Consider the following 26,123-nt stretch of genomic DNA (forward strand, 5'->3'; position numbering starts at 1 on the left):
TATCAGTTGTAAGAAATAGTCGAATTGACAACCTCCTTTTCTTACAGAAGTCGTTTAAAAACTGAAAATAACAATAATTTTAAATATTTTATATAATACAGTCTATTATATTAGAAAGGCAACATTTAAAATTTACCAAACATTTGCTGTTCATGGCGCTGATATTGCCGCCATTTTTATTGTTTTATGTATATCCGTTTTTATATTGAAGGAAATTAGATAGTGACATTATAATACTATACATTTGAACGTTTATACTATTGGAATAAAAATATTGATTTGGTGAGTTTTTCCTCTATATTTTATTATTTGTAATCATTACTATTTCTCACTCACGTCATATCGATTATTTTACAACCGGTGCTATGGTTATATATCTTTTTTTTCAAGTAACATGTTGTTTATAATGTTACATTCTTTAGACATTTTACGAACCTTTACAAGTTACGATTGTAAATAATTTACGTAAATATAAATTTTGCAAGCAATATTGCCTGTCATATAAGTAAAACATTTGTATGGCTTGAGTGAGTTATTTTTTTAATTATAACGACGATATTGTTTTATAATATTTACTAATGTAATGTCCAAGTCATTACAAAGTTATCTTTTTAATTAGCATTACAATTTAAGATTCCCCTTAAAACTTTGGGTAATTAACCCTTAAAAGACTCTTGCTTAATCATTTCACTTAATTATTACGTTTAGAGGTCTTTTAGTGACTATTGTTTTGTAAAATTGCTTTATATTTTAAACAGCGACGATAGTTCTCGGACACAGGAAAATGCATCTTATGAAAATGTTACTAAGATATATGACATTAGAGTCTAACTTTCAAACAGTATTTTTTTTGTAAATGTATATAGTTACCTAATATATTTTATTTACAATATAGAAGTTCTACTCTGCAAAAAGGTTATATTACTCCACATGTTTCTGAAGCCATTAGTCACCTTCATTAATTAATAATCTATAATTGCATAAACCTAGTAATAAAAAGAAATCAATTTTTAATATTATGTCACAGGGACAAAGTTCCTTATTATTTATTTATGTTACCTTGCTTGCTTGCTTGCTTATATATATCAGAATTGGTACAGACAACTAGTTTAAAGCACAGCTATTTTTTTTGTCAGAGTGCGATGGAGTGATGGCCTTAATATATATTTTTACTATAGGTAACGAAAAGTTTCTGTATATTTTAAACTTATATTAGTAATTAATTTAGTATCATATAAATGAATAACTGCTTGTTAATTAATTCTTTTTTTATTTACTTAATGTAGGGACCTCATTTTAAGTAAATATGGATTCATGAGTAGGCAGAAGGATCCAGCAGTGCTTACACTTTGTTCCTCTACTTCCCATCATATTTATGAGATATAACATATTGAATTGAAGAATTAAAACCACATATGAGTAGGCAAAATAAACATTTTTTAAATATAATCATTCCTCTAAATGGAGACCAAAACCATAATCATCTCATATGAAACCTTGAGATAATTTCATCTTTAATGTTTATTTTATTTTATTTATTTATTTTAAATTGGGAAACAAACAGCTTTTACAATACTTTTTAGCATACTACATATCTATATTACATTTGCCAATAAAGTTTCCACTTTTACATGAAACATGGAGTGAATATAAAAGAAATGAACTTTTTACATACATTGCTAATTAACAATTAAAATTGAATTTAATGGTGTAAAAAGAAATAAAAAAAGAGCAGAGCTCTCTCTGTGTCACTCTAAACCTGAATTGTGTACAATGGCTTAGTGCGCAAACACTAAAAGTCTTGTCATATTTAATCATTGATCATGAAAAATCAGTTCATTTACAAAAATTATAAAGTGACACAGGAGCACAAAGTGTACCTGTAAACTCAACTGGCTGTGGGTTTTGATCCCAGTTCCAGGACATGAAATATTTATATAAATTAATATTTCCATGCTCTGGTGTCGAGGCAAAGCGCGGCGTTGAATTCCGTCACTCAAAACGCAATGCTTCCAGAATTCAGCGGAAAGTGGGGAATGATGTGTCTTAACACTAGGTTCCCTCTGCCTACCATGGTGTGTGCGAGATACAGCATGAAGCTGATTTAATTTAATTTGATTTATTCTCAAGAAATTGGAAATGCGAATAGCATAGTAGAAATCCCTTTCCATCTTATAGTTTGTTGAATTTATAGTATTAATTTAAGAAACTTAATTTTTTAAGTTTGCTTTATCTTAGGGAAAACAAACCCGTTAGTAGGTTGCGTGCGTGCATTCAATTTATGACTGCTTTTACGGTGTCTGTCATTTAATTTGAATGTGCATGCAACACTCGCCGCATGGTCATTTCAATCATGAAATATTGGAGAAAATAGGAAACTAATTGTTGCCTCATCCCTCAAAAGGGTGGCGGGTGGTAGGGTGTCGTCAATAGCTGGTATCGAAAGTAGCACAATAATTATTGATGGTGGTAGCGGTGGGTATGCCCACCAGTGTCCGCTTTCCCGCGGTCTGGCCGTCAACAAACCGTCGCTGGGCAACCGCTCATGACATATGCATGAGAGTGGCACCGCCGACGACGCCGCTTGAATATACAAGGACGGACGGCAATTACTAAAGAGGCAAATACATACAAAATGTCTCCTAGCCGACTGCTGCTGGTGGCGTGCGGCACGCCCACGAGCCTTTCCAATTACCTTCACGAAACGTCCGATGCGTTCTTATTATTCAGGACTATTTCCTAGCTAACCGCTTCGTCTTCATAAGTCATGAAGACGAGCTTGATGTACAATTGAATACTCCGTTCTTAATTTTGTTTGTTTTATGTTCTAGCATAAACATTGTATAATTTGACGTGACGAGCGTTACAATTAGCGACCCGCTCGCGGCTTCGCTACTACACAATTATTTTGATTTCTCATCAGAATTAGTTTCGTGATCTAATAACATTATTATTTTAAAGACAATATTCATACATGGAAAATTAACGTTTCAGTAATTTTAATAAAATATTTATTTTGGCGCATGCAATACTCTATAACATAGCATTTTTATTTATAAACGGACTTAAATAAAACTAACACAATAATGTTAAGGAAGATTGCCAAGACACAATAGTGAAAACTGCATTTAAATCGGTTAAGCCGTTTCTGTCATAAGCGTGCACAAACCCACACAGAAGATGATGAACAGAGTACATTTATACAAATGGCCAAATTAATTGACTTTCTCATATTTCTTTTTTTGTACCTACAGACAGACATGACTTTTGATCTAAGTACAAGTGTGAAGAACCCTATATCATACGAACGTCACATTCAGCTTCACAAATGGAAATTCAAAATTTCATTGTTAACCTCCAATGACACCAAATACAAATAACCTATGATTGAACCATTTACTTTATTTTTTATGCATACATACGTGAAACGGCGATGTTATTTCAACGAACTTTAATACAGATCGTCGAGCGCCGCAAAGAAGTTATGATCGATATGAGCATCAAATATTTAGATACACGGCGCCGACCCAGAAGGAAACAGAATACCTAACTGTATTTGAAATACCACTTGAGGTCGATTATGTACTGTAATTATAATTTTCAATAGTTGTCTTTTAATTTTGAAATACACATACAATTTAAACAATTCGTATGTAATTAAATTCCCCCTCCGTTCTAGTGTATTGTTTCGTTCATATTAAAGAAAAATATTTAATAATAGCTACCATTATTAAATATTTTACTATTTAATTGAATTAATAGAAGATTATCCGCTAACTTTGTAATTGAGTTGGAAAACTTTTACGTCTTGTATTTTCTAGGGCGAAATTGACGGTAGAGGCGCGAGATTTCGAGTACGAAATAAGCGTGATAGCTTTGTGTCAAGTGGCAATCACGTTTATGTGATTCGCACAGACATGTATTGCGCATTTTTCTATATTACAAATGACGATACTGTTCATGTTAAATTCTTTTTTAGTATTACAAGAAATAGCAACTGATAAGAGTTTATCTTTAAGCCTCTTTGAATTTTTGCGATATGGGCAATAACATTCCAGCTTATCTTGTAAGTCCTGCAGCAGTAGATATTTAACATTGCTTTTAGCAGCATCACGCTTTCCTCCGCACCTCGCAGTATTGACAGAGGGAACCTAGTGTTAAGTATCTTATTTCACTTAATTTTCGATTTCATTCTCTCAAGTGGAATGAATTGAATGTATAACTGCCGCGCTTACAGTCAGACTGCCGCTGCGTCTCGACCGAATCATTACAGCAGCGTCGACTTTGTAAAAGGTTCCATATCCTTATTATCTTAAATATAAAAATAATCCACCAGCATACAAGGTCGAATCAACATTTTAGATATAAAAATAAACATAAAAAGTTTATTGTCTTATTTTTAAGCTATGCCTATATAAAAATATGGGCATAGCTTTATGTATGGCAGGGAATAAGGCAAAGGAATTGACATTTTATATCAAAATATATGGAATTTTCATAAATAATGTTATTTGTGGTAGTCTAATAATTTTGAATTAAAAGAAATAAATACAAAAGAAGCTATTTCCAACATAAAGACATTTGTCGATTCTCTTTGAAACAAATCGCGTGAGTTCGTAACATCCACTTGTCTTGGGTCTCATGGGTCGCTGAATATTTTAGCAGCTCACGAGGAACAAATTACAGACTAGTACCCCCACGTCTTCCACAATTATACTTCATACCCCTACGTCTGGAAAGAAAGCCAGCAAGGACATTTGGGTCAACACTGCATAATTGTCTCAGCAGCCGCGAGGTTCCCACAACTTTTGACGCACTGCATTGTAAGAACATATGCTGCTATCTCACATTTTTTATTTTGCATCTTTTTAATTTTCTCAGGAATAATAGTTTAGTTTTTCTAATGCTATAGTAAAAATGTGCAAAACTTTTCAGGCACTTAAATAAATGTAGGTTAATATATATATACATTTATATTTTTTTTCGTTAAGTGATTCTTTATTGACATCGAAAGATAGGCAGGCCTTCATTAATAAAGCAATGTTAAGATTATTTAGGGCGTTGAAAATCTACATTTCTTTGGAATGTTTTAAAAATATTTTTCTTTAATCTACCATTGAGGCCAGTCGTGGCGCTGATGCACTAGCAACGGATTGTGTGTTCGATTCCCACTCGAGGAAATTACATTTAATATTTCCATATCATCACTCTGGTGTCGAGGAAAAGAGAGCAGAGTGTCGTATCACTATGATTCCTCTACTTTCCTCCTGCTATATACATGAGAAAGAAAATATCAATTTGAGGCTACAGCATGTTACATAACATTTCGAAAACGAAAAAAAAAGTTATAACCCTTATCTTCATCGCCATTGACGGATTAAGGGATGTTAATATTTTACATCAATTCTTCCTCGAAGCTTTACATGTTTGTTGATGTCCAGTTGCCTAGGACACCACTGTCTTCGACGTCGCCCCACCAGCTATTAGCTATTGACAAATAGGTTATCTACAGTGGTAAGTATTGGTGCCCCGTATGTACTAATGTTTTTAGTCCAAACATGGCGTGCGTGCTCTGTGTGTTTGATCGTTCCTATTGATTGGTCAAGTAATCGTCCTTTGAAAGTCATTTTCTATGTCATAACAACTGATTTAATATTTAGATTAAATATAATTGATGTATTCTGTGGAATCGTTCCCTTGAGGTTTTTTTTTTATTAATAATATTTAGTTAAATCAGTTATGGGCCTAAACAATTAGTACATAAGTTCTATTTAATTTTCATTATTTTAAATGAAAAGGAAATAAAAAATGAAATTGATTAAATATTGTTATATTGTTTCAAGAATTGCTGAATTCGGTGGAAAGTGGAGAACACTAGGTTTCCTGTGCCTACCCTGCTGTGTGCGGGATACAGCGTGAAACAGATTTATTGTTTTTTTTTATTTTAAAGATCTTTGAAAGTAATTGGACAAAAATATAATATTATAACAATTAATATAAAGATTGCAATTTAGAAAATGTTTAATACACTTAATACAAATTTGTTAAGTAACTTAGTTAAAATTTTGATACAACTGATAGGTAGCTGCAGAATTAAAATTAATTAGAATTAGGTTTAGTAAGAAAAGTTACAGCGTTGGGTGCATTGTCATTGATTGTGTAAAAATTTCGAACGTACGAGGACTTAAGTAGTCCAAGTACCTATTCTATAGTCAAGTGAATATGGCTAAGATGTTGTATGGCGCTTCTGAGTCGCTAATTATCTTTTCGAGGCGCTATTTTCTTTATTTGCATATTAATAATATAATTTTATAGAAGATTTTATTAAAAAATAATACATTTTTATGAGTAATTGTTATTGTTAAATATATTGTTATTGTTAGAACATTTCATTCAATAAAATTATTGTTTTGTAGCGATTTTGTCGGACCAAATACTTTTTTATTTATATTTATACTAATGTTTATTTATGAAGTAATTTAAATAAAACAGACTCTAAATATTAAGCGATATTTGTGAAAATCAAATAGTGAAAACTGCATTTATAATAATAAATATCTGCCAAAATACAAATAAACTAGGTTTTTTGATGTGAAATCTAATGACGCCCAAATTTATCCAGACAGACTAAAACTCTTTTTAAGTACAAATATTCCCTTAGGTTAGAATTGTATAGTCCATACTCATCACCCCATTGCCATTTAGTATTTGAACATTTCGTTAAAAAACTTTTAATTTTGTTTTATAATTTTTGTCTCATGCAGGTCTCGGAGTGGGGTTTATAAAATCTTGTAAAATTTAATCCATTAAAACCATATTTACCCCAAAAATTCCCCCTTTACCACCTCAATTCTCTTTCAAGACACTCGTCTTCCTTCCCGATTCGACAAAATAGATATCCTCAATATCCATATTTTGAACGACGCGAGTTTGCAAAATAATCATAAAATTAAACATGAATTATGTAAGAATGTATTGCTAATAAATAAAATTTATGGCGATTTTTCTTCACTGCTTAGTTATCGTATAAATAATACGAGTTAATTGCATGTAATGTAAAATATCTAGAGCATTAGAGTCCAGTCATACTTGTGTGTAAGTACCGAATACTTCCGAATACTTTTCGCCGCTGACAGCATTCTCATTTACGAATTATAAATGAAGAATATTATTGAAACTTCAAATAAATAGCTTGTAAACGTAGTACTAATGTATTTAAGCATTAATTCCGAATTTCCTAAAGCTATATTGATTTGTTATATATAGCTCTGGTTCCTCTTTTTTTTTTGTTAAAACAACATACATTAAATTGTATAAAAACTTAGCGATTTTTTTCAAAAGCGGGTTGATTGGCTTAAGACAGTAGTGCCTTGCGGTGTGACTTGTCAAGTCCTCGTTTCCGGGGCACAGTGAGAGGCAGGGGTGGTGTCGGTGGTGCTGTGCGCATGTGCAGCGGCGGCGCCCTGGAGTCTCGGAGGCCTGTACTAACGCCCGCGCGGAGCCCGAAACGTGTCAGTCGACTCGCGCACTCCTCTTGCGGTGGACATTGCGGAATAGCAATCAACATGTATATAAGTGCGATCCTGTATAAAAAATATGATGTACGTCTGTCTAAACGAATGCCGTTGAGAAGTGAAAAAATATATATTTTTTTCATAATTTGCTTAAAATTTTGTTTTTTTTATTGTTCTAGGTACAACTAACGATCTTATCCTAAGCGTGTCGTTAGAATAATAGGTGAGTATTTTACCCGCTCTTTTTATCACACTTTTTCATTATGCTCGGAATTAACATCGACAACGTAGAATTAAAAGGAGTTGCTTGTTAATTTCCATTATTTTGTTTTTTATTTCTCCCTATAAATTATCTTAAGTTTTTTTTTTATAAGTACTTTATTTAAAGAAAAATGTCTTAGTGGTTATTGTTATATAAGGGCAGGTATCGTTTGTACTGAGACAGCTGGTAGCTGGAAAGACATTTGGAACGAGTCCTTTTATTTTTTTTGCGTAGTACGAACCCAAAGGCTCTTGTGACGAACACCTGCCAAAGAGACTCAAGAGTCAATACACCTTTGCCATGCAATTATTTATGATATAATAGGTTCATTTAATCATATTTATATAAACATGTCGATCTGGAAACAATTTAATATCCGGAATTTCATTGTATATTTATAATATTTTTAAATTCCTATATAAACCCTGTCATCTTTAATCCACGCCAGGATTTTAGTTAAATTTTGAGCCATTTTTTTTTCTTTTATTAAAATGGCCATATATTTTTAGTATACTATCTGTGAAAATTGGGACAAGATGTTGTAGGGGTTTTTTGGGAGCGGGTTCTTACTATTGTGATGCGCGCGAATATCGTACAGTAGTAGCGCGGTGGGCGTGCGTGTCAACGACCCCGCTCACCTGCTGCTCGGAAGCGAATTAGCATATTTAGGCTGATTTTGCACATTGTTACATTTACAAAGCATTCATTCATTCATTCTTTGACATCACTAGGCCTTAAATCTTTTGAAGGGAGTTGATCAAATTGAATTTTTTATCTATGGGTCGTTAAAATTTATTTTTTGATTGTTTCCAATTTATGATTTTTTTATTTCAGTGGTGTTTCTATATGTTTTTTTCTGGTTAACAAATTTAAATAAATATTATTTGCTTTTTTTTCTATTTTTAATTAAATTTCCCTTTCTTAATGTAGAGCATTTTTATTTTTGAAAATTAGGTATATTGTTCATGTCCATCAAGTGAAAAATTGGACAATTCTTGTTTTAAACTACCATTACTGGTCATTTTAATACAATACTCCTTACTTTTTTAGTTTTTATAAAAACTTAGATATAAACCTACCAAAATAATGGACAAAGAAAAATAGTAAAAAGTCACTCCGGTCGCTTCCTTCCGCTTTTATTGATTTTGAAGCGTTGAAGCATGATGAACCCACAACCACAGCCGGTATTGATTAACACCCAATTGCTGTAATACCAATAGCGTGAAACGTAACTATTACGATATATATTCTTAGTTTAATTAAACTTACATAAGCAAATGCATTCTAATTTGCATTAAATACTCGTTAAATAAAACTCTAATGCTGATAATATCTGAAATAATAAAAGAAAGTAACTGATGTATGTAATATTATCAAAATAATATATAGACAAGTTTATTAAGTTATTCATACAAAGTAGGTTTGCAAGCATAAGATTTCCATCTAGGTTACAACAGTAAATAGCATTGATTTGGGTTAAATTCTAGGCTGCGAGATAATCTTCTATAATAGAATCCGCCTAGAATTGCTTTCACTATCGTGCTGACATATTCAAATGAATAAGTTATGATTGTAATATTACTCAAGCACAAAGACCTAGCAATAAGTACTCTATGTTGATAAGATCAGCGAAGCGGCAGTCCGATAATTGTTTGTTGGTTTGTTATAAAGCGGGCGGGTAGCGGGATCGATATCGCCGCGGCATACTGGCGCCGTCTTCAATACCACTACTGCTTTTGCCTTTCTTCTCAATCTCTATAAAAGCTTTATTAGTTTGGCAAATATAAATAAAGTAATTATTTCAATTTGTGGGGAACGGAGTGTTTTAACACTAGGTTCCTTCTGTCTACCCAGCTGTTTGCGGGATACAGAGTGAAGCTAATTTTTTTTTAATTTGTTTTTTTTTTTAATTTTTAATAGATACAATGAAACGAGACGCCTACGGCGACGATGGTCCAATGCAGAAACGTCAACGACATACTGATGATGAGGTTACATTCCTCATACCGAGTAAGGTGGGTTGTGTATTTCATGGTAGTTAGTATATATAGGTTAGCTATAGATGTTTCCAGTAAAGAAATATTCGGATTGTATAAAATTATCACAAATTAATTCTTTGGTTTAAAACATCGCTTCTACAGGTATAAGCGTTAAAATTATGTTTTTTTGTGTAGCAAAATTAGGAAATCAAAAGTTGAAATTGGATAGGCTTAAGCTTAAACCTATTTTTTTTTACAATTAAGTTTGTTGAAAGTTAAAAGTATTTATACAACTTTATATTTATTTTTACTTATTTCGACACTGTATTGCAGGTGGCAGGCTCGATTATTGGAAAAGGAGGTTCCAATATATCAAAGTTGAGGAATGAGGTCAGTATTTATTTGTTATATTTCTGTTGGGTCTGTGATTCTGGGTAAAAACTAGAGTATAATATTTAGGTTCATGGTATTTAGATATCGACGTATTTAATTTATAAATAAATGTATTTTGATTTATTTCTACTTTTTTATATATTATTTTAAATAATTTGATAAAAAAATTAAAGAAAAGTATTATTAATTTGTTTTGTATTTTCTAGTTAAGTTATATTACAGATAATAGAGTAAGTAGATAAGTATATTACCCAAAACCAACCTAATAGAATAACATTTTCTCACTACAGGTGCAAACGACAAATATTACTAAAATGAACCGGTCTGTGCTTTTAAGTGGGTAACGCTCTAACGCTACCCCCCCATAGTTGACCTTGGGCTTTGTTAATCTCTGTGGTTCTGAAGCAGCGTCTGCTTCGGTGGTCGGAAGGACCACCGGGCGTCGCGTGCGGCAGTAGGCTAGTAATAACCCCCCGGCAGCCAGTTACAGGTTCTTACTGCCCCCGAGACGCCTCTGTGTCAGTAGCGCGACGCACCGCGCGCCTCTCTACTCCGCCCCTACTTCGACAACTACCCTCACACGTTTTATCGTTTTCAATGATTGTTTTTAATCAATTTTTTTTGTGATTTTAATTTTGTCTTATGAAGAAAAATAAGGATAACTTAATTTATACATTGAAAATGATAACGTATATGCAATGGTCTGGTCTCACTTAAAATATAATTTCGAGCACTGCATATACGAATGCCGTGTGACGGGCCCCGGAGCGAAGGCGCGTGGTGCGGCGCTACAGCTACTCTTGGTTGCCGGTCCCGCCCTCGGACGCCGCGCCCCGCACCCGCCGCCCCGCCACGCAGTACAAAGCCTCTATAACAGTCCCAGATTGCCCCGGCCCTGAACGGTAAACTATATCGCCAAACTACTCTCAAAACCTTACAGCCCGCCCGTCAACAGTCAGGAGTCACCTAGTCCTCCACGTTTCGAGACCTCGGTGTCGTCTTCTTAGACCAGCTAACTATAGTTTTTTTTTTTTCATCGGAATCCTTAATCTCCATATAGAAGTATTTGATTTGTTACGTGAAGCTATCACGCTTTATATGACCGAGAACACCCTGACCGTTGATTTGTTACAACCGTTAATGAATATTGTGATGTGAATTTTGTTAGCGTATCCCTTTTTTTGATGTAGTGTAACGGTTTTTTTGCATTTCAGAGTTCTGTCGATAACGGCGTCGGATATCGACACTATTATGGAAATTGTAAAAGACATACTTCCCAATTTGGCTGATGTAAGTATAAGGAATCGCTGTTTTTCTATAAAATAATATTGTTATCACACTTCTATCTATTCTATTAACAATATTTTCTACTTATTGATGGCATTATAAAAATGTCATCATGTTTCACCTGTCGTGTCGGGTAGAATGCTATGACACCGAAATGAATTGTGCTCAACAGGCACGCTCGAAACGCCATATATCAAGAATTCAATTCAATTCAATATAATTCTAATATAGGCGGAAAGTGGTGGAGAGGAATGTGTCCACATTGTAATTTTAAAAGTACAGTACTATCTTTTACTATTTTGAAACGACAATAAGTAGGTGTTTGTTTCAAAAAAGTGTTCTTTATTTACTTTGCTGGAAAATCTCTAATGCACACATTTCTTTATAAATGAAAATTAATACATACATGCATAGAGTAGATAATGGAGTTATTATCATTTTTATGAAAAATGATTTAAAAATACCTAATAAATTACATTTAATATAATAAGTAATATTAGTAAAATATTTATTAAATCGGCTTCACGCTGTATACTACACACAGCAGGGTAGGGTGAGGGAACCTAGTGTCAAGAGACTGCGTTTCCAATTAAGTTAAATTTTTAATTAAAAAAAATTAAAATATTTATCAGGGAGGCCCGAAGAGTAGCAACATCGACGACCTGGACATCCGTCTTCTAATTCACCAGAGCCGAGCTGGTTGCGTTATCGGTAAAGCTGGAGCTAAGATTAAGGAATTACGAGAGGTTAGTTCGTATTTGAATAGTAATACACATTTTTGTAGTTATTTATTTGTTTTTTTTTTTATTTTTTTGCTTCACGATTTATGCAGAGGGAACCTAGTGGTAATACACGTTGCGTGTTGAGTGGCAAAACTCAACGCTGCGCTCTTTTTTGATATCTGAGCAAGGAAATGCAAATATTAAATAATTCGTTCCCTCAAATGAGAATCGAACCCACGACCATTGCGTATATATCAAACGCAGTGCCAATGGGCCACGACACCTCAATTTTTAAATATTAATAGTAATTATTTAAATATTTTATTCGTTTAATAATATAAAATCACTCGTTCTCGTCTCAGATTATTGGGGTTTTGTTATCTATTATTTTATAAGTCTATTTAATCTTCCAAGAAATGGACGAGTGTAAAACTTTATTAAAGGAGGAATATAAGTGTTTCTATTTCATTCGTTACTAAGACAATCGTAAATAATTCGAGAGATAAAAAAAATACAATTACCGTACACCACTTATTTAGAGAGTATTTAAATCAGCTGCAACCTTTCAACTATTGCATTCTGCACATTGTTTTTAACACGCGTCGAGCGCTCAGTGCATCGTGTGAATCGTATAGTACGTTCAACGAGTTGTGGCCGTCTTGAAATTAGGTTTCCTGAAGCAAAATAATCAAAAGTAAGAAAAATCCTAAAATTTATCCATCTTAACAGCGGCCACGACTCATTGACCGCACTATTCGCGTATAATTAAAGGCGAGCAAGCAACATCTGCTTGATTTTCATCTGTCGAAGTGCGAGCTGTAATGAGGAGATTTTTTTCTTCGAATGTTTCGTTTCGGATGAGGCAGATGTGAGGGCAGCTGCCGCCCGTATCCCGTCTTATCTTGATTCGACGTATGGCTTAGATAATTTACCTAGTTTCTTTTTATTGCACTTGGTTTTCTTTGAGATGATTTCTCTTTCTTTTCTCTCTATTTCTGCGTATCTCTTGTAATTGTAGCGAAGCCAGCCGTGGCGCAAGGCACAAGTGTGTGACTGTTTTTGTCAAGTGTGTGGTTGTGGGTTCGATCCTCAAGGATCCTCAGCAAACGAAATATTTAATTTCTTCACTCTGGTGTCTGGAGTTCTGCCACTGTCATGCAATGCCTGTAGAATTTAGAAAAAAATGGGGAATGGAGAGATAGAGAGATGGGGTGTCTTAACACTACGTTCCGTCTGCGTATCCTGCTGTGTGCAGCGTTAAGCTGATCTCATATATCCTGTAATTGTATTCTAATAATAAATTTTAAAATTCGCTCGTAAATCAAAAAATATTAATTACGCGAACGCGAGAGTAATTCATCAAAATATCCATCCAACTTTACGCGCAAGGGGATGACCGAACGGACGTTAAATTGGGCGGAGTGCGCCCGCAACAGAAATTCCATTAGGCTGATGGTGTTTCAATAAACCGATAACTTTATACACATGTCCGTACTCCGATTTTTTTTGTAGACAGAGGGGACCTGGGAACCTTGTGGTAAGGCGCTCCGTTCCCATTAAGATTCGTTTCCCCACTTTCTACTGAATTCCAGAGGCATTGAGTGTTGAGTGACGGAACTCGACGTCGCGCTTTGTCTCGACACTAGGGCGAAGAAACGAAAATATTAAATATTTAATTTTTTCGAGTGAAAATCGAACCCACTACCTGTCGCGTTTGGAGACACACGCGTGTCGCCTGCGCCATGACCGCCCTGAAATACCGATAACTTTATACACATACGAGTATATGCACCTAACTTATAGAATATCGCCCCCTGTGCTCCGATCTGATCTAGTTAAAAAGCGAGGGCAATTTGTCGTCGCGTGGATACACAGCAAATAACGTGAAAGCTCGCAACTTGGCACTTTGCACATCCGAACACTACGTACTACAGAATACAGGGTGCATCGCTACGATCAATTACTGAGAGCTAACTCTACCGCGGACGGTTCGGCGCTGGCAACTTTGCAATCTCGACGGTATTGCGTTTCACAACTCTTGCTAAGTCACTTAGGTTATTATTTCCTCCATTTTACTATTACACTCGACGCTAGATGGATAGAGTGCGTGTTGAAATTGCTTTCAGGATCGTAAATTGTTTCGAGTTTGTTTTTGTATGGTAGCTGTGTTTGAGCAGTTTGTATGGAAATGTGAATTATTAGTTAGAATGTTGATTTGTAAATTTAAAAAATAAAAATCTTCTTCACGCTATATCCCGCGCACAGCAGGGTAGGCAGAGGAAATCCAGTGCTAAGACACTCCGTTCTCCACTTTCTGTCGAATTCTGGAGGCATTGTGTGTTTTTGTTGTAGCGTGTTACAGTCACACCCTTGTGCCGCTGCGCCATGACGGCTACAATGATTAAGATTTGTACTCGAACATAAAGTCTCTACTATATTGTTAGGTAGAGAATACTTAATTTTGTGAATTTTAATAGAGATTTACAAAAACTTATTAAATGATACATTGTTTTATTAGTCACAATTTGCAGGTAAATTGCTTGTAATAATATAAGGTGAGGACTTCTATAATATTACTCGCGTCGATCAGCGGTCTTCGCAAAAAATTTTGCGTCGCGTTACGTTTACCTCCCGCAAGGCTTCCTTTACCGAGAATCTTCATTTTTTGTCGTCCAAAATTATTGCTTTAAAATCTTTGATATTTTTTTGCTATCGATCAGCTGTTCCCATACATACTCTTTGTTCATTCTTCTGCAGCAAAAATTGGTGAGAGTCAATGGACTCTACCTACCTGTGAGGACAAAACATAGCTAAGTAAATAGAATTCTCGTAAATATAATAGAGGACGGTCGATGCCCGCTTTAAATGTTGTATAATCAATACATTCACATCGATTGGGATTTTTATGTTTTCTTTGTATTGAAGGCCATTTTTGTATGTATGTATGTATGGGTATACAGGGTTACATAACATACCTGAGGTAGGTATCAAATTTGTACGTTTAACGTTCCGGCTAAAGTTAGTATAGTCATTATTTTTCATCTTCAAACTTAGAAGTGAAGTGCATTTTTAATGATGTATTTATTTTGTAGTCTCATCATAACTTTTGAGTTATTTCACGATTTTTTTTTCGTAGAAATTTTCATGTTGCAATATTTAAAATTTGCTTGGAAATTTCATAGAAATTCACATATTACAATTTTATAATAGTGCTTGTTGGTTTTCGCGGTAAAAATACAGTTTTTTATGATATAGTTGCAATTTAACACATAATATCAAAGCTAAGGCTAACGCTATGTGACGGCGCGCGTGCGAGGGCGGCAGCTGGTGCCGGCGGCAGGTGCCCGCGCAGCCGCCGGAAGACCGACAAAAACGCGCCTCGCACCTGGGACCGCCTCTACCTACTCCTGCCGTACCTTGCACAATGCTCCGCTCTGACCTCGCTAAATAGAAATTTTGAACACATGCTCTCATACCCGAGACCCGTCTCGCCTTCTTTCGTCGTTGATTCTTTTAATCGGGAGCAGGTACACGGGGTTCGTTTCCTCTCGATTGTCGTTTCTTTTCTTTGTTCGTGTTGCCGTTGGACGCTATTATGGGATATAATGTTATACAAACGTATTATATATTCCTTGCGAATTATATTTTATATATTTTATTTATTTATTCTATTAGATTATAGAAGGTACACCATAGTTTTGGAATACCTCTGTTCTGCAAGCACTATTTCAAATCTTTAATTAATATGCTAATAAATTGAAACTAATATGTACCGAATCCTCATTGTTGACTCTTTGTTCGTTATTCTAAAATTTGCCATTACCATTGTGTTATTTACATCGTTTTCAAGAGTACAAGTCTGAAGTTCAGTATAACTCAGGCGTACGTCGCACCGGCCTTAGGTGTCGTAATCAAGGGGGGGTAGCAGGCACACGTGTCGGTGGGGTTTCATCCGTCGGAAGCGGCGCCGCGCTGAAGTTGCGTGCACGTGACGCGCGGGAGGTTTTTGTTAACCTCTACTTCCTTCGTGTTCTTACTCGTATGTATGAACGATGTAGGCAGAACGGAAACCCTCGAGCACTCGGTTCTTTGGCCGAGTTGTCTTTGTTGGCGCTTTCTTAATAATCAAAAGTTATGTTACAACATCCGATTCAGTTGAGATCGTATGTAAATTCTGCAGGTTTTAGGTTTGATTTCTACTTGAGGAAATGTAATATTTAATATTTTCATTTCTTTGTTAGGGTAGCGTGGTGTTCAGTTCTGCCACTCAACACGGAATGCCTCTAGAATATAGTGGGGAGCGTAGTTTCTGAACTCTACTAGGCTTCGTTTGCCTACATTTTTTTTCATTTTCACTTCACGCTGTTACCCGCATGTAGCAAGAAATACGGATACAGTGGGAAGCTAAAAAGATAATATGTTTTAACATTATAATTCGAGCGTTTAAAAATATATTAAGAAAACTCTTTTTTCTTTTCAGTATATTTATTATAACGCTAGCTCAGAATATGGAGAGAGAGAGAGAGAACTTAGGCTTAGGAAAAATGCGTATTGAATAGATGAGCCTAAAGACGAATTTTCTCGAGTGGTAAATACATTTTAATAGGACTTTATACTTATTTTACTCATTTATACATGTATTGAATTATACGACATAAAATATATAAAATATTAGACATAAAAACACAAAGTAGTATCGATTCTACATTACCAGCTCTGCTACTGTGGTATTACCGATGTCATTACCCATACTCCATTGGAACGATTCCCGCGGGCGGTGTACTATAGACTATGTATGCTATAGGTGTAATTTGAGCCTAGCATATGTCGCAGTAATTACGGCCGATGTCGCGGTGACACCGTCAATTAGGCGCGGGCACGCGAGCCCGCTTCCGTTTCCGATCGAAACACCAGTAGGGCTTCTGGTCGAGCTGGTCTCTACCATGGAACAGCTCGGCCATCGATCGAGTTGGGTTTTGTGTCATTTTTGTTGGTACTATATCGATTTGTAATCTTTTTGTGTTTGATTATTTGGTCGTTTAAAACTCATTAGGTTAGGAACAAAGCTATGGACGTGATGTTTCTAATGTTGGTATATTGTATATTTTTTTTATGTGGAAGACCAATTGTTATGTGGATTGATATTTTTTTCCAATTTCACGTTGTATGTAATAGGGTAGACAGAAGTAATCTAGTGTTAAGACACTCCGCTCGATATTTTTCGCAGTTCTTAAGGCATTTCGTGTTGACTGGCGGGACTAAACTGCGCTGCCTTTTGCCTCGACGTTAGAGCTAAGAAATGAAAATATTCAATATTTCATTTTCTCCAGTGAGAGTCGAATACGTGGATAAGATTAAAAATTAAAACATTGTTAAGATTTATGTGTAGGTATTGTAAGCATATGTATACTTAAGCTTTTTCACGATCGCGAAGGATTTTATTTACCATTGCGCTAGCATACGAAATTTTCTTAATTAACGAGCTGTTTTATTTTTATATGCCGCCAACTGTTTTATCTTGGGTCAATCGGCAATAAAGTTTATGAGGAATGGCAAGGTTGAAGTGCCGTGTCGTGGTGTGGGCGTGGCGCGTGCGGGCGCGGGGGTGTAGCCCTACAAGTGCACCCGGAGAGGGGAGGTGGGGGGTCAGGTGTTGCATGCCACCGTTTCAAGTCTGCCTGCTTATTCCTAGTTCGTCCGCCACGGGGGACGGTCGACCCTCTCTTCGGTTCTCGTTCAGCTGTCGCGATACTTTGTTCGTATTATATTCGCAACCTTCCCTCGTTCGAAGTTGCGCGAGTGTTAGAAGAAATGAATAGTGCTTTGTGTCGATTTACATTTGATGTTGTAAAAAGTTTTTCTTTATTTAACATGAGGTTGGTTGATGGTGATTTTTTTTTAAATAGAATTATGTAATTATTTCGTGCTTTTTTTGTGTTAAATGGGTTTTTTTCAATTAATATTTGATTATTATACAAACGAGGTCAGCGTGTACGAGTTGCGTAAGTTTCACTTTTCGTGCGTTTTCCGCGTACGGTGTCAGTGGCCGGCGGGTTGTTTTCGCGTGTCTGGGGGCGGGCGCCGGGGCCACGTGCGGGTCGCGGACTCGCGGGTCGATCCCGCCGCGCACGCGTCCTGCGCCGCGCCAAACGTCACGCGTACGTGATACGATAACTATGCGGACTCGTATTGTCAAATTAATCGTTATATATGCGTTATATCGTTTTTTAAAAATTAATTGATTATGCTGGCTCTGTAATTATTATGTTACATATTTTAACAGATTTTTTTTTACCAAAGTGCAGTATTTTTTGTTGTTGCATGAAATCGCCCTTCTAGTATTTATACGATTTTTCTATCGTAAATACTCAAACATTCGCACTTTAATATTATGGCCTAAACAATATTTTTAAAATCATTTACCACTTTTGATTTAACCCTATTGACCCTTTAACCCATATAAATAATTTTACAACGCAACATTCGATATACATCTCAAAAATGTATATTATCGTACACATTTACAGATAAATTTCTAGTCTTAAATAATTATAAAGCTATTTATTTTTGTTTTTCGCAATTACGTAATCGCCTTAAAAGTCCTTTACAACGTATTAAGATCATATTTAGATTCAGATTCATTCAAAACGGGTTTTTTCTTTTGTGTTCGTAAAATCTTTACACTCGCTTAGGGAGACGTTAATATAAAGGAATAAATTTGCGCACTTATTGTATAATAACCAGAGTAAAGAGTCAGAGTAGGACGTCATAAAAATAAACGAACAGTTCGTATTTATTGTGAAAAAAAAAACGTGTAAATTATCATTCCTTGGGGGTTACGTTCGTGTATTGAATCTTAAAGACTTTCGCTTGATATTGTGCAAAAAATTTTGTGTACAAGGGTTCTATCATATAAAGGTAAAGTGGGGCACGTAAGGAGAATGTTAATACATTTCCTATCCGTCAATTTAAGAACATCCGGTTTGTTTTATATCAGAACTCACTCTTTATATTTATTCCCTCGAAAAGGAATCGTACTCAGGAGTCAGGACTCGGGTGTACATTCTGACACCTCCGAATTATTTAAGCATTATGTTGGCGTTTGGGTCGTGGTAGCGGTCGATTCCCATTTGGAGGATGTACAAGTTTTTTAGTTATTTCCATTTCCTCGCTCCGGAAAGATGGCTTAGCGCGGCGTTGAGTTACGCTATTCAAGTCAGCCTTTCCAATTTGCATAGAAATTGGAAAACACCATGTTATATACACATTATATTCTTTGAAAAGGAAAATAATATATAAATAAATTTACTACATAGAAAACTGGCGCCCGTCTCAAGATCTTCTCCAACACGGCACCGCAAAGCTCCGAGAGGGTCGTGCAGCTCGTCGGCAAGCCCGACGCCATCGCGGCCGGCGTGAGGGAAGTCCTACATCTTATACGACAGGTATGCAGACTACAGTGCTTAAGCATTTTGGACACCTAGTGTAACTTTTTATCATTTTTGTTGATTTCCATACACTCAAGTCCCAATGAAACTATTGAAAGTAGTGATATTATTGGTAGTATTGGAATTGAATATAAAAATATTTAATTTAACTTAAAACAAACAAATTATACTATTATTTTATTTCTGCATTAACTACCAAATTGCGAATCTTAAAAGTAATATAGTATATTTATAATAAGGTTTCGATTATATAGTTAAACGGCTTAGAAGCAGCCGTTCTGCGGCACGGCAGGTGTGCGCGCCAGCTGCTTGTAACATACGTCAATTGAGTTTATCCTCGTAGGAATTTTAAATGTTGGGCGACGGAAAATAGAAAAAAAAATAGAATAGAGGATGCAAGCTGTTCTCCATTTGTTGCATTTTTTGTCCTTTAGGGTAATTTCACACCGACACATTTCAGGTACCAATAAAGGGCGCCGTTCTGAATTACGATCCGCACAACTATGACGACTACTACGCAGACGAGTACGGCGGCTTCGGGAGCGGGCACGGACCTCGGAGCGGGCCTCGAGGACCTCCCCGTGGGCCTCCTAGAGGCCCCCCGCCCATGGGACCCGGTGGCAGACCGGTTCCGCCGAGAGGAGGGCCTCCAATGGGACGCAGCGGGCCGCCACCTCCTAGAGGCTTCAATGATTTTTCGAGCTCCGGGCCTCGGGGGAACTTCAATGGGCCTCCCCGAGGAGGCAGCTTCAGCGGCGGCAGTGGAGGTGGTGGTGGCGGTAACTTCAGCAGCCGGTCGTCGTCGGGCGGCAGCTTCAACGGCGCGGGCGGCGGCATGGGGGGTGCGAGTGGGGGCGGGGGCCAAGAGACTAGCACGCAGGTGACCATCCCCAAGGAGCTGGCAGGCGCCATCATCGGCAAGGCGGGGTCGCGCATCCGCCGCATCCGAGCGGAGAGCGGCGCCGGCATCGAGATCGCGGAGCCGCTGGCGGGCGCGGCCGACCGCATCATCACCATCACGGGCACCCCGCAGCGCATACAGAAGGCGCAGTACCTGCTGCAGCAGAGGTACGTACAAACACTTATATAATGCATAACACAACTAACTAATAGACTTATTGTACAAAATTAGAATACTTAAGTTCTGAGGAATATTTTTTTTACTGAATGTAAGTCGTGAAAAATTCTTAATTTTTTATATTAAAAATTTAAGATAATCTTTAGTCTTACAGGTCATTGATTAATTATATCGTTTTTATTAAAGTATAATCGCTTAAAACATAAAAACAAGTAAATGAAATATAAAGTGGTAAATGATAAAAACGACATAAATTAAAAATGCCCACGAGAATTTTAACTTAATTATGAACGAATGCAAACACGCTCTTGTGCATGTTAGTACGTTATAAAAAAGTAAAAAATATCGATTTTTTTTAAACCTAACTAATTATTAGGTGTCATAATGTATGCAAATTGTGTAACTCAAACATGCGCTTTATAATTATAATACATTTTTCTCACTTTATTACAATATTACTTTTACTTATATTTAAAATTTGCAAGAATTAAGTTTTTTTTTATTTCAAAAACTATATTTTGACTTAATAATTCAACAACTGTTTTGCATTTATTAATACTAAATTCTTTCATTAATAATGATAATCATCAATCATATTATTCATCATAAATGTTATGCATGAGTTACGAAGGCTGCAGTTGGAGGGATAACGAAATACGATTTTTATATATACACTTATTTTATTTAATTTTTAAATGAAAGTACAAATTAAATCTAAAACTAAACTATATCTAAGACTACTGCTTTCAATGTTGGAAAAACAGTAATCTATTTAAGCCTAAATTAATATAACTTAACCTACGACTTAATTACTCCACGATGGAATAATAAGTGTGGGAAAAGAAGAAATTCCTTTCCCACCGGCGCCGTTCAACCGATCTCTCTCTTATCAGCATTTTGTGGAGCTCGGCCATCTATCAGACGGACACATTATAATACTAAATAAGTTATCCGCCTGTGACACCGAGCGCTACATGCATAAATATTATTTTTTCTGCATGCATAAATATATTTTAATTTAATATACTATATAGCTTTTTAAAATTTTTAATCATACGATAATAAACAGATTTTTTTTAGTTAACGCTGCATCCCGTGTAATAGCAGGGTAGGCACTTCGCGCTTTATCCTCATACCAGAGCGTAGAAACGAGAATAATTAATTAATAAATGAAAATAATTCACTAAAAATATTTAAAATATAAGTGACTATTATTAATAAATATTATTTTAAAAATAGAATGTTTCAAGAGTTCCCTGAGTTGGCTCCAAACAAAAATAAGCATAAGTAATAATAATGGTATAACCCATAATGAATTTTGAAAATGAAGGTAAAAATTATAAACACTTTTTGTAGTTAGAAATGTACCTTAGCGTTTACGATTTGGGTTTTCTTACATTATATTTGTTTTTATTTTCTTCTTGAATACTTTAGTCCTTTAGGTGTAAAATGTAGAAAATAAATCAATGTAAGAGTATTTTTAAGGAGTCATTCTTTAGATATTTCTTTTAAACTATCATCTTCTGTTTTCATATTTTCAAATATATTTCGTCGTCGAACTGTGTTAGTTATAAAGCATAATTAGAACTTGATTAGTTTACAGTATATATTTTTAATTTTATACCATTAATAACTAACTCTTGACATATTCACAGAATAAAAGTGACCTAACTCAAAAAAATATTAAAAAAGAATTTTGGTAAATTATTTTAGAATTTAAAAATTGGCTTATTAAATATCTTATATTTGTTGTTTTCGTTAAAATCAGTATTTTGAGTTAAATCATTTTGTTCTAAGAGTTCGAAATAATATGTACGTGCGTGCAATGTTGGCCAAAAATTATTCGAATGACAAATGAAAATAAAACTAGGAATAATCATTTTTAATCAAATATTTATTTATTTTTAATTCAATTATAAATTATTTACGCATAATTTATTTACGAATGTATTATTAACGAAAAAAATTGTATTCGAATGATTATTCGGATAACTTTTTATTCGAATAATGTCCAACACAATATGTGTTTCTAACATCAGCAAATAAGTGTTCTAGGTGTGCCTCCACGTGACTAACAGCGATCTGCCTCGCGTTGTATGGAAGACTAGTGATTTTGTTGTTTGATAATATATATAACAATAAATCACTAATCTCCCTACAAAGCGCTGGCGCCCACTTCGGACTATTCTCATCTGACATTACTTCTTTTCTTGTGTTTTATCTGTATGTGCTAACAAATGTTTTGTTTTTATATTATCTGTGTTTATGATAATTGTTATCTGTATTTGATAATTCTTTATATTTCGTGAGGATGTTGTGTTCGGTGTGCGAATGCGACGGTTTTGGGTTCAATTCCCTCGCAAGAGTTGATTATTTTCTTTCCTATCTCTGGTATATGAGGAAACACGGCCTTAAGTTCCGCCATTCAACACGTCGTGCTTCTGCATCCCCTCCCTATGTGTGGGATACACCGTTAAGCTATAAATTGTTATTAAAATAATTTATTTGTTTTACAGTGTTCACGAGAGCAACCCTAACATCGGCCGCGGAAACTTCTGATCATCAATGAATATATATAAATACAATAGAATTTAAGATATTGTAATAAGTCACACTTGTAATTTACACAGAATAAGAAATGCATCGAGGCTCCTTTTTATATTTGTGAATATAACACTAACATAAAAAAAATACTAATTGTCAATTTACGGGTGTTACCAGTAAAAAATATGTGTATGTGTAAGGAAATGCATTTATCATATTATACTATGGAAATATTTAACAAGATTGTGTTTAATGGCAATGATTTATAATTACTAATGATTTGTTACATCGATCTATTTTTAAGCAAATAGAATAAAGGTTTATTTTATGAATTTTTGGTTTTATTTTTGTGTTCCCTTTGAGTTTTGGCTATATTTTAAATGAAACTATTTAATCGGAATAGTCGCTTATGTTTAATATTATGAAGTAACATTTTTGTCAGATCTTTACATATTTGGTAACTACATAAAATTTTTTTTTTTTACACAACTAAAATAATAAAAAAGAAGCTTCTAAAGTGAGTCCAAAATTGTAAGTTTACAAGAAAATATACCACATTGAAGACCACAGCTTTATTATTTTTCTCACAATAAATGAATATCTCGTAATAACGAATATTAAACAAATGATGGAAGATATATATTGTTTATTTCTAATAATATAATAAAGATTACTTTACTAGTTATGTATTTTACAATAAATATATTTTTCTTGTATAAAATAACTCAGAACTATTGAATATTAATTTTGAAGGCATTTATTATTTTGTATTTTCACAAAATGTAACTAAAAGAATAAAAATACATCAGTATGTATTATGATATCACATTCTGAATATGTATCTTAAATTAAAATGTAACTCCAAAGTTATTTTATTCAAAATAATATCATTTAAATTCAAGGAAATGGAGAATACAGTAGTGTGATAAGATTATAAAATATATAACTATAATTGTGTTGCTTGTTACTTTAGTGTAGTTGTTTTGTCACGATTTCCGCAACAGATCATGGTTTGTTCATTACATTGTAATATTTGAGTCTGCAGTCCTTTATTTGTACTATTTAGAAATATTCAATTGTAATTGTACTTTTGAAATTGCAGAACAATGAGTCACTTTCTAACGCATGAATCCCCTTAGTCCATTAGATGTCCATTATAAATATATATTTTATAGTTTATTCATTTATTATTAATATGCATTGTTATTAATACTCTAAATTCTTTTGGGTTGTAAGAGCCTAAAAGCCTACAAGAGTTTAATAAAATCCATTAATTTCAATATTCTTTATATTTAACATATTATGTAGAGTTATAAAAGTTGTTATATTCAATATATATATGTAAATAAAACTCAAGAGTGCTTATCAAATAATTATTTTAACATCACAATATGTCACCTTAATTTATAAAAATATATTTTACAAGTTTTAAAATTGTATCAAAATATTGAGGCAACTTAAAGCTTTTTGAGAAGATCATGGTTATTACTTATCGCGTGGGATGCAAGGGGGGTATATCAGAGTGTTCATGTTTGTCTAAATAAAACATTATATACAGTAGAGGTGTTATGACTCCCACCACAAGCAAACAACACACAAGATGGTACCACTTTAAACCAAAATCTGCTCCTTGTGATGTCAATTGCTTCACCACCACTGCCTCCACTGGCACCTTGGGCTTGTTGGTCAACAGCTGGGTATCTTCTGATGCAAATTCATTGTTATCTGTATCTGTATAGGGTATTACAGATGGGGTCAGTGTACTATTTAACACTACTGCATTGCAATCAATTGCAAAATCATCTTCTTTCTTTTCAGTACTATTAGTAATATTGTACAGTTGAGATGATTTATTTTCTACAGGATTTAGTAGTAAATTGTTCATTGTCAAACTTGTTGAATTTTGACTTGACGTTGAAGGTACTGGTTCTACTGGCTGTAGTGGGACTAGTTCTGTAAGCACTGAGTATGGTGTGACAGGAACTTTGATTGTCCTTCTTGCAAATATTTCATTGTCTTTATGAATATGGTTGATCCTTTTTAATTCTGAAATCTGACATTAATTCATCAGTCCTAGTTCTCAAATAAGTAGGATGAGTTTTTATCGTAATTAAATAAACAAGACAGATTATCATTATTCACATATAAGCAATTAAATAACACTGTCATACAACTCTAACTGACATACTCATAAATATGTAATGAAACTTACAGAACAATGAAACCGCAGCGCGATCGCCTGTAACGTATCGCCTTCTTGAACTTGAGCTTCGATAAAGTGGTCTTGGGGCTTTATCCTGTACAGCTGTATTTCACTGTGTAACTCTTTAGCGTCCTTCAAACCGTTCATGTCTGTGGTTAGATCATCCCCATTGTGCATTAGACGCGTCCTGGATACCAACATTCTTATAAGTACCAAGTAAACACTACGACGACAAAATAACTACGTGCAACATTACTGTAGCCCTTACCTTTGTTTCATTTTTAAATACAATTCTAAGTCTAATAAAAACTATCATGACCCGAACAAATACTAGCAAATTACCTTTGAAATGGATAATTACTAAATATTTAGAAAATGTAAAACACAAAAACAGCTGTTATTGTCTTAAGGAATAATTTGACAACTAGTTTTGACGTTTACATTTTTGCCACATTGACGTAGCACAGAACCAAGGCCAAGAACACATCACTCTATAGATTAAAAACGAACATTAAGATTATTAAACAATATCGTATACGGTAATAAGTATAAAAAATAATACTTTAATATCATATTTGAGTAAAGTGAAGAAGCAACAATGTTAAGAAATTAATAGAAATGAAAGTACATATTGAAATTTCTAGCGACTTAATTTCCTTTGTGTAGTATTAGTACATCCGCGCTCTCCTTATA

At 34.6% G+C, this 26,123-nt stretch overlaps 2 protein-coding genes across 8 annotated transcripts; one reads left to right on the forward strand and one right to left on the reverse strand.

Moving 5' to 3' along the window:
* Positions 1-117: 117 nt before the first annotated feature.
* HnRNP-K (Heterogeneous nuclear ribonucleoprotein K) lies at positions 118-23,559 on the forward strand. Of its 6 annotated transcripts, none has more exons than XM_085197536.1 (10): positions 118-282; positions 7,694-7,737; positions 9,687-9,791; positions 10,089-10,145; positions 11,007-11,050; positions 11,363-11,438; positions 12,068-12,181; positions 19,474-19,602; positions 20,066-20,673; positions 23,200-23,559. In XM_085197536.1, exons 3-10 carry the CDS (start codon positions 9,702-9,704, stop codon positions 23,240-23,242), a joined length of 1,161 nt encoding a protein of 386 aa, XP_085053662.1. In that variant the 5' UTR covers positions 118-282; positions 7,694-7,737; positions 9,687-9,701; the 3' UTR covers positions 23,243-23,559. The 6 variants fall into 6 exon arrangements, with proteins under 6 accessions (XP_085053662.1, XP_085053663.1, XP_085053660.1 ...); XM_085197534.1 differs by having other exon boundaries at positions 119-282; positions 9,697-9,791; XM_085197538.1 differs by lacking the exon at positions 118-282 and adding an exon at positions 7,466-7,601.
* LOC146532159 (lysM and putative peptidoglycan-binding domain-containing protein 3) lies at positions 23,198-25,875 on the reverse strand. 2 transcript variants are annotated; one of them, XM_085197545.1, is made up of 3 exons: positions 25,699-25,875; positions 25,440-25,617; positions 23,198-25,280 (listed from the first exon to the last, which is right to left on the reverse strand). In XM_085197545.1, the coding sequence occupies exons 1-3, from the start codon at positions 25,707-25,709 to the stop codon at positions 24,717-24,719; spliced, it is 753 nt and encodes a 250-aa protein (XP_085053671.1). In that variant the 5' UTR covers positions 25,710-25,875; the 3' UTR covers positions 23,198-24,716. The 2 variants fall into 2 exon arrangements, with proteins under 2 accessions (XP_085053671.1, XP_085053670.1); XM_085197544.1 differs by lacking the exon at positions 25,699-25,875 and having other exon boundaries at positions 25,440-25,631.
* Positions 25,876-26,123: the final 248 nt, after the last annotated feature.

Source organism: Heliconius melpomene, chromosome 14 (assembly GCF_056956725.1).
Source record: "Heliconius melpomene rosina isolate 202511_hmr_F chromosome 14, ASM5695672v1, whole genome shotgun sequence".
NCBI lineage: Eukaryota > Metazoa > Arthropoda > Insecta > Lepidoptera > Nymphalidae > Heliconius > Heliconius melpomene.

Coding starts and splice junctions, on each gene's coding strand:
- HnRNP-K (XM_085197536.1), top strand. CDS start 9,702: ATGAAACGAGACGCCTACGGCGACGATGGTCCAATGCAGAAACGTCAA. Junction 11,439..12,067: donor TACTTCCCAATTTGGCTGAT/GTAAGTATAAGG, acceptor AATATTTATCAG/GGAGGCCCGAAGAGTAGCAA. Junction 19,603..20,065: donor TCCTACATCTTATACGACAG/GTATGCAGACTA, acceptor GACACATTTCAG/GTACCAATAAAGGGCGCCGT.
- LOC146532159 (XM_085197544.1), bottom strand. CDS start 25,631: ATGTTGGTATCCAGGACGCGTCTAATGCACAATGGGGATGATCTAACC. Junction 25,281..25,439: donor CGCTGCGGTTTCATTGTTCT/GTAAGTTTCATT, acceptor AATTAATGTCAG/ATTTCAGAATTAAAAAGGAT.